General features: G+C 33.7%; 1 protein-coding gene across 1 annotated transcript in view; it reads right to left on the reverse strand.

Annotated features, from left to right (window-relative positions):
* Nucleotides 1-295: 295 nt before the first annotated feature.
* LOC137615046 (uncharacterized) overlaps nt 296-10,000 on the reverse strand; it is a 49,261-nt gene continuing 39,556 nt past the window's right edge. The window contains exons 4-5 of the mRNA XM_068344679.1: nt 4,123-4,223; nt 296-406 (exon numbers count right to left, since the gene is read on the reverse strand). Of these exons, the coding sequence (XP_068200780.1) occupies nt 296-406; nt 4,123-4,223 (212 nt within the window). The remainder of the gene's footprint in view (nt 407-4,122; nt 4,224-10,000) is intronic.

The raw sequence follows: 10,000 nt of genomic DNA on the forward strand, positions 1-10,000 counted from the left end.
TTTGAATAATTGAACAGGAAAAAAGATCCATTTTGCAATTCACAAGTCTTTTGCATCCTGAGCATTAAAACCTGAATGAAAACTTTACTACACCGAAGGAGATGCCTATGCATGCACATAAATGACCCTCAAAAGGATCTTTTTAATCCTGCCTTCTTTCAAATCTTTGCTGTTGACTTCTGCTTGTTAGGGTCCTTGCCAAATTTTTGTACTATGACCCTCCAGCCTTATTACCCAAGCCGGCCCCCTCCTCATCTCTCTCATATTTGGCCGATGATCTTCCCATCTCCCCATCTCAGCTTTCTACTTCTATCCAATCTCCTCCTCCTCCTCCTCCTCCTCCTCCTCCTCCTCCTCCTCCTCCTCCTCCTCCTCCTCCATCCGTCGGACACTTCATATCATTAAGCTGCTAAAGTTTAGAAATTGGTTACTGGAAGGAAGTTGGATCATGTAATCAAACTCTGAAACTTGCGTCCTCATTAAATATTTGCATATCATATTTTCCTCTGATGAGTTTCTTAGGTTTGAAGCTAATGAGGGGCGAAGCGAGAGTTATTAAAGCGCAGACTAACTTCATAGAACGAGGGTTGAGTGTGGGGTTGGGTTTGGGGGTTAACATCCCCCCCCCCTACCTCTTCCTGTGTCTCTTATAAAACATTGGTAACTAAATCTGTAAAATATCCCTACCTTCTTGTCCTTATATCTAATCGTTTCCATAAGCACAGATGTCTCATTTTATTAACTACCGGATCAAGAGCAATCGCTATTTATCATAGACAACAATTTGGTTTATTATTGGTCAGGTTTTCTCTCTAAGTTAGGCATGTTGAAATCTATAATACTTTATTTAAACATTTGGAGACTTCTTATTTCTCCTTACTGCCAAACTTGGGAATATTCTTGCCTGCTCAGTTTTTTCTTCCATCTTATATTGCTTAGGTTTTTTTTTTTTTTTTTATTAAATATATGTCTTCATTTGAGGTATGCACCTCCTTTTTCGGGACTAAATAAGAGCCATGATTGTCCATCATACTAAAATCCAATTATATGTACGCACACATTATTTGATGTATATATATATAATTAATATATATATATATATATATATATATATACATATATATATATATATATATAATATACTGTATAGAAATGAATATAGATAATTGTATATATATATATATATATATATATACACATATATGTATATATATACGCACACAATATTCATAAATCATATAGATATACATATATATATATATATATATATATTATACATACATATATATAGTATATATATATATGAATATATATATATGTGTGTATATATATGTATATATATACATACATACATATATGTAGATATACACACATTATATGGAAGAGATTTCATAGTAGTATAACTCACTGAACTTTACAGAAATTATTGCAAGACTGCTCTATACCTACAGCTTGTAAAACCTTTATCATTATATTAATTCACACAATTAGAGAATCAAAAGTCCTGAATATAAGTTTCAACAAAATACTTTCAAAGATCCTATTAGTGTGAATTGAAAGACAGCTGGACTGTAATCAACCAAAATATCAGTAAGGTTTTAGAAGTGGGCATTCAACAACTGACCATATCTATATAACTAACCAGCTAATGGAAAAATCAACCGGGTATGACAACTACTACGTATGGCATTTATAGAATATGAGAAAGCTTTTGATTCGTCAAAACATCAGCAGTAATGAAAGTATTTCAAAAGCAAGGCATAGGTAAATCCTAGAATACATAAAGATGGTGAGACAATTCCATTTGAGAAAGGTGTTGGAAAAAGCAGACCCCCCCCCCCCTCTCTCCTAAGTTATGGACTCTAGGGATTTTGAAGCTATTATTAATTTCGTTTTATCTACTTTTTTTGCGTTTTCACATATATGATTGACACCAGGATTTTGTTAGGTCATTAATGCTCATTTCAGATCCCTGCCCGTCACTTTATGCCCATTGTGTTTAGAGTAAAATGGATATTCATCTTTCATTGCTGTGACTCCAGGTGTCTTGATATGTCATTCATTCAGCAATAAACGTTCTTTGTAGTCGTATGTGCATTGTTGCTCGAGTTACTACCATGATTCAAAGAAGACTTAGATCTTGGTTACTCATCTTCATCCAAGTTCTCTCAAAGTGTTACATTGTTCTGTTGCTTTCACCAAGGATAGATAAAGAAAGACAATTGTTTTCAAGGCTAGATAACACCTTTTCATATTCCATGTATTTTTGTTCGGAACATAGTGAGAAGTTTCTTTCTTTAGAAGGTGACAAAGAGTTCTTTTTCTTTGGAAGATGAGACAAGATGTTAACTATTCACCTTTTGAGATCCCAAACCCTTTGGCTGGTGCAATTGAATGTACAGAATGCAGGCGACAGTATCATTAACCATTTCAATCCCCGACCAACACCTGGCGCTTTCCCTATTGTCATCCAGGATGCGTTCATATTTACCGAAAAAGAAAAAAAAAATTGTAGATTTTTTTTTTTATACCAAAGACCATTAATGTATAGTATTTTGATAAGAGTTTCCGTATTACATTTATGTTTGATTATTGTTCTTTCCTTGGCAAGGGAATTTTAGTAGTTAAGTATAGCTGACTTTTTGCCTACTTTAAAAAGTATTTTATCATGGTGAATATGTTAATATTAGAATAAGAAATTAGATTAATTGACAGGACAGTTTGAAGGGAATCATGGCTATTGAATTATAACACATTGTTGCCATGAGAAACTTGGTTCAATGATAAGTTCTTTTCATTTATAGAATGATCGTGATTAAAATTTTTTAAGACAATTTGTAAATGATCTGGTCAATTGCATGGTTACTGTTATACTTAAAAGTGTCATTGGCTTCGAACACTCAAGATTAAGTCTCAAAAAAGAGGTTCAAAGTAAAACAGTAAAATACCCAAGATTTTAGTCAGATTGATAGGCTTCTTTAGATCGACATGATACTTGATACTGATGATTCATCTGCAAAGGTGTATGATGATGTAAGGCTATGGAGCTACATGTAGAATGTGGCAGCGACTGGGTTATTTCTCCTGCTGAAGGCTGCTTTCTAAAGGTATAGCAAATCGTAAAAACGTATGAATGTTTTTTTTTTTTCAATAAACACTGAGTCAGAAAATTATCAGGTACTTAGTGCCATGAATGCATCAGCACGTGGTAGAAAAAAAATAAGCTTAATCCTGCATGGTTTCAAAATAAAGATAATTATTAATTGTTTATTTTTATTGATGTACTTCAAGAATTTCAAAGATCTGTTGCGTTCAAGAACATATCATATCTATGTGAGGAATATTATTTGTCAGAGAGAGAGAGAGAGAGAGAGAGAGAGAGAGAGAGAGAGAGAGAGAGCCCTTTCCTCATTAGTTCGTATAGTATATCATTAGAACTTTTCATAGAATATAGCCACTTGTTTTTTACTTCAAAGTTTTGCAGGGAATAATTAGAAATCTTTTTTATATATGAACAATGAGACAGTATTAGCAGTATAACTGAATATGATAATCTACAGAAAACAATTTAACAACAGTAGATAAATAATAAGAAAGTTGTGGTAACCTAATTTTAAGTATAATAAGACAACTATACGATGACATTCAAAATCACAATTTAGTGCACATTTACAACGACATTTTTTAATAGGAAATTTACTGATGTTTGTTGAGTCTAAAGAGAATTGCGAATTCAGTTTCATTAATTGTTTTTTTTTTACCATTTTGACTCGGAATCGGTAACTTTTGTGTAGAGGTCTCATTCTCTTCACTCTTCATTTTATCCATTTTTTTTTTTTTAGTTTCTATGTCATTAGTTGCAGAGAATTTCATGAAATATAGTAATCTTTTTTTTCGGATTAAAATTCATCGTACATTCTAATCTTATATACAGATATATAAATACCAGCAACTACAGATATATATATATATATATATATATATACACATACACACCCACACACAAACACAAACACACTTCGGCCCCTACAGTAGTTGCACTTGCTCTGTATCCTTCTACTTAACCTCTTGTTTTCCATTCTCTTCTAACTCTTACCTAATAGTCCAACTCTAGGGTTTTACCTTAGTTGCACCTAGGCTCTGAATGGCCTCACAGGCCCCAGTGCCGTGTTGTGTAGCCAAACTCAGTAAATCCATGCCCTTAGCAGAGGCGCAGGAGGGTCCTCCAGAGAGGAACAACTTAAGTCATGATTACATTTATCCTCTAAACATTAAAATTTCCCTAACATTACTTGTTTTGTGTATATATATATATATATATATATGTATATATATATATATTATATATATATATATATATATATATATGTATGTATTTATTGTCTGTGTGTGTATGTGGGAGATCAAAGCAACACAATGTTAAGAGTCACATTATCAAAGCTAAAATCGAAACGGTATAAATCATGATAAATCTCGCTTTTTTTACTTTGAGAGAGAGAGAGAGAGAGAGAGAGAGAGAGAGAGAGAGAGACGAGAGATTCCCTCTCACGATGGCAGTACTACAATCCTCAGAAAAGGATGAGCCAATTGCATATCAAATCATATCGTTCGAAAATATTGGGATTGCAACGACCGAGCCTAAACGCATCCTAATAAAAAAGAAAAAAAAAAGAGGTGAGAGAACCCATCTACTTTAAAGTTTATCTCTCTCTCACTACTTTGCTCTTCTCTCTGAGTTTAATAAACTCTCTTGACTAGGTGGTTTGAGTAGCCTGCTAATCGAATCTCCCGGTTCAAGTTGTTTTGTGAACTCCTTTAGTCTTCCAATAACGTCGAACTAGTTACCACACACTACAGAAATCACATGGATGAGAGAGCCTTCTAACAGAACAATGAGAATCCGAGGAGAATAAATATCACATGGACGAGAACATTGAGAATCTGTGGAGAATATATAAGTGAGGATGAGTCCACTGTTCACCGTTTTCGACTCAGGGATTCGAGATGAACGCTAACAAACAACTCGCCGACGACTGTTTGCTTCCTCTTAATTGGACAAGGCAGGAGAAGGTCTTTAGTAAACCACAAAAGGAATCGAGAGGATCAGGCTTTTAGAGAGAGAGAGAGAGAGAGAGAGAGAGAGAGAGAGAGAGAGAGAGAGAGAGAGAGAGAGAGAGAGTATTGTGGAAACTGAACGAATATAATGAAAAAGAGAATGACTCGAATAAAAATCGCTTGGCGTTATATCTTTTTAATTATGAAAAGGTAAATAGAAGGAGATAGTTGCAAAACTTTTGAGCGAAGTTCCTAGCATAATAAAAACATGTACTCTACCAGAATGAATGTGTTTAATGATGTTCCATACCTTAAAAAAAAAGAAAAAAAAAATCGAACATGCAAAAAGAAAGTTTTGAATGAAGTTCCTTGCATAATAAAAACGTGTACTTTGCCAGAATGAATGTGTTTAATGATGTTCCATACCTTAAAAAGAAAAAAAAAATTCGAACATACATAAAGAAAGTTTTGAGTGAAGTTCTTAGCATAATATTAACGTGTACTATGCCTGAATGAATGTGTTTAATGATATTCCATATAAAAAAATAAAATAAATTAATTCGAACATACAAAAAGAAAGTTTTGAGTGAAGTTCATAGCATAATATTAACGTCTACTATGCCAGAATGAATGTGTTTAATGATGTTTCATACCCCCCCCCCCAAAAAAAAAAAAAATCGAATATACAAAAAGAAAGTAACAACACCTCTTCAGCCATAATGAGCATTCTGCTTTTATATATTGTCTCAGTAGAATCCGAAAATAAACTTTATTACTTTTAGATATTAACATTACATTTAAATGATAAATGCACACCGGTAGGTTTAGACAACTTATCCAAATGAAGATTTACTGCTGTACAGTATATTTTTATGAACTTAAAGATGATAGAATATAGTAATAACCTCGTGGGGTATGACAATAAACGTAGTTGATGGTTTCTAGAGTAGTTGGTATCTGCAGGTGATTCAATACATTTTTCAGAAATGATACAGAAAATCCACAGCCTGGTGAATGGAGCAAATATGATGAGCTCGGTAGGAAAATAATAGAAATCCAGAATTGTGTACTTAATAAATAGCAAGGTCTATGCAAAATGACAGAAGGGAATGGGGTGTCAACAGATGGATAAATTTTTGGACGAATAAAGAAATTCCGAATTGACTCCTTTTCTTGAAGTAAAGCAGGTTTAAAGAGCAAGAAGTGTACCTGTGTTGGGTTTAGTGAATATCATTATTATTATTATTATTATTATTATTATTATTATTATTATTATTATTATTATTATTGTTTTTGTTGTTGGTATTATTATTATTATTATTATTATTATTATTATTATTATTATTATTATTATTACAAGCTAAGCTATATTCCTAGTTTGAAAAGCAAGGGCTCCAACAAGGAAAAATGGCCCCGGTAGGAAAAAAACTAGGAAAAAAATAAACAACAAGAGAAGTAATAAATGAATATTTTAAGTACAGTAACAACATTAAATTAGATCTTTCATATTCAAACTAAAAAAAAAACTCAAAAAAAAAACAAGAGGAAGAGAAATAAAATAAAATAGAAAAGCACGGCCGAGTGTACCGTCATGCCAGAGAACTTTAGTCTAAGACAGTGGAAGCCCAAGACTAGAAAACAATGGTTTGATCGAGTCTTGAAGTACTTTGGTAATGTGGAGAGAATAAAAAATCTGCTGTTAGTGTCAGTGATTCATGATTCAGAACTGTTAGGGGAAGAAGATGAGGAAGACTGGAAAAGTGTAGGCTTGATGAAGAGTTAGAGGCGCTGGAATGAAACTTGGTTATTGTCGTAGAAGGACAAATATGTGCATGGGAGAACCTAGAGGAGTTGCCATGGTATTAAGGAACCCTCTTTTATCAGTATAAGGAGCAGCTAATGCCGAGGAATTTTCAAGCACAAGGTTTTAGAGGAGGAATGTTTCTGTGACTGATGTTTTGATTGGCTTTGTAAACCACCATTTAAAGTGCTTACGTGTTAAAAAGCATTATATATACATACATATATATATATATATATATATATATATATATATATATATATATATATATATACAGTATATATATATTATTAGGACAGACGATATGAAAGTACATCAAAGACAAAAAAGAGCCACAAGAGTTTGCCGCAGAGGGATTAGCACTGCAAAAACTCCTGACAATTGGACCAACTTCCTCAGAATGACCAGAACAAAGCTGAACTATTTGCATATTTGGCAGACACTATTGCAAGTTGCATCATCTGCTTAATATGAAATGCTTGTGTCACCAAAGCGGATGTTGAAGCTTGTAGAAAAGGTGAGCGGTATCTAAAAGGCTGCACTCATGAACAGGCAGATAACGGAGTCCTTTTGCATACTGCATATCAGGAAGATATCTCAAGTGTAATCATGTGTAGTTCAGACATAGTAGCATTTAGAATGGAAAGAAACTGATTTGTATAAACATTGAATTAAATTCAGAAGGGGAAAAGACGTGTGGTGGTTACCAATCCATGAAATTGCCGCCGCCATGAGGCCGAAATCCTTAGCCCTTCCTTTTTTCTATGCATTAAGGTGTGACACAGTGTGTTCCATTTTATGGAAAGGGGAAGAAGTATGTATGATAAACGAGGACTGTATTTTAATGTGCCAAACCCACCTTCCCCAAACTAAATTCAACACCACCAGCTGTAGAAGATTAAGTTTGTTGTGCTAATGTACGGCAGAGGTTGTTCACATAAAGTTGTAAATGAGGCTAGACTTGAAGTAAAGATCTTATGAATACATTCCCCCTACAAGGGCTGCTCTTAGAGAGCATTGCAAGAGAGCTATCTTTCAATCAGAGTACATTTGGGGGCCAGTCTTTAGTATGTTATACAGTTTTGCCTAGTAAAAGACACTAGGAATGACAACATATTGATGGTGCCTGGTTTCTGTATTGGACAGATTTACCATTAGTAGACAAATCTTACCAAGAATTGAATAAGTGGGGCTGCAAGAACGAATGCCATGGCAGGTGCAAAGGCTACAAGTTTGCACTTGACTGCACAGCTCTCTGCAGCTGCACTTGCTAAAACTAATTGATACACCAAACATATTTGCATCCTTCAAGAGATATATACATTCATATTTTGTTCCCCATTTTAAAAGTATGGCGGCCATATGGTGCCATTTTGGAAAGATGGATTCATTTTATCTCTTTATGGTAACCATTCCAAAATTTGAATTCATAATCATTTTATGAATAGTATGCAACTTTTATAGGCTTATGAAGTAAAAATATTTGAAATGTATAGGAAATTTTCTTTCATTTTGGAAAATTTTTAGCCATCTTTTAATTTATTCCGATAACAAAGTTCTCATGCAAAATCTGTTGCTTATATTACCATTTACACTTTTCCCACACTACTCTGCTCCACTACTAGGTTAGTGGGTTGTTATAGCCCTGTATTTATCCTGTTGATAACGAATAATTGGGTTATCACATTATAGTTTATCACATTATCGTTTCTCACCAGAGGACTCTCTCTCTCTCTCTCTCTCTCTCTCTCTCTCTCTCTCTCTCTGATTTAAAATTAACTCCTGATGTTTAATCTACAAAAATACCACTCCGTTCATCACATTGTTGTATCATTTCTCTCTCTCTCTCTCTCTCTCTCTCTCTCTCTCTCTCTCTCTGATTTAAAATTAATCCCTGATGTTTAACCTACAAAAATACCACTCCGTTCATCACATTGTTGTATCATTCTCTCTCTCTCTCTCTCTCTCTCTCTCTCTCTCTCTATGCCTACCTGTGCCCTCTGTAGCCCCATGTCCCACAACAATCAACAAATAGCTTTGGCTGACCCAGGAGCTTTCCATTCTTTATAATCAAATAAAAAATTAAGTTTCGGTAATCTGTATTTCTATTTCGCTAGCAGTATGTTTTTTTTTTTTTTTTTTTTTTTTTTTTTTTTTTGTGTGTGTGTGTGTAACAACTCTTTGTTTCATTCACATAGCCACAACATTCTGATATATTTTATTTTAAATATTTCACTTTTTTTAAATAGTTTAGGAAGAATTCTCAGTGGTATAACTTATGTATGCTCTTGTCAAACAGTTAGTAAAAACAACTATTCATACATGTGCTTTTCCATATATTTTTTAATATTTTTGTATGTATTCCCACCAGGCTTATACATATGTAGCTTAATATATGAAACCCCTTCATGTCCTTTGACACAAAGGATTTGACAGTTGATACATTTCTAAAGGCAATCTATTGTTTCCAAACTCAATTAGGAAAATAAAAATAGATAAAAAGTCCATTTATTTCGTTACTGAAGATACAACCATTACTTATCTGCTAATAATAAAAATAGGCGCACCAGTGTGTAAATAGAATTTCAAATATCATTATTCAATTACTCGTGTGACCCACCATAACGCCAAGGGAATCAACCAATATTTTCGAGTTAAACAAGAGCGGCGCATACGATGTGTATGTTTGTATAACAAAGTTACCTTTGTTCCCTCCAGTCTCTCTCTCTCTCCCTCTCTCTCTCTCTCTCTCTCTCTCTCTCTCTCTCTCTCTCTCTCTCTCTCTCTCTCTCTCTCTCTTTGGATTCCTAGAGTAAATCTCCTGAAGCACCTCCCCTCTCTTTATATTTATGAGAATATTTGACATTGGATTATTTGTCTATTCGTTTATTCTCTCGCTGGGTTTCTTGGCACTCATTGTAGCCCAAAGTCGCTCTCAACTGATTCCCAATTTTCTTTCAAGGTTATAATTATGTTTACTTTACGAGATGCTCATGGCAGCATAGTAGTGAAGGTTTAGTGTAATATAATTGTATGTGTGTATATATATATATATATATATATATATATATATATATATATATATATGTGTGTGTGTGTGTGTGTGTGTGTGCGTGTTTATATATGTATGTGTGCATGTCCCTA

Source organism: Palaemon carinicauda, chromosome 21, assembly GCF_036898095.1.
Source record: "Palaemon carinicauda isolate YSFRI2023 chromosome 21, ASM3689809v2, whole genome shotgun sequence".
In the NCBI taxonomy this organism is placed as follows: Eukaryota; Metazoa; Arthropoda; class Malacostraca; order Decapoda; family Palaemonidae; genus Palaemon; species Palaemon carinicauda.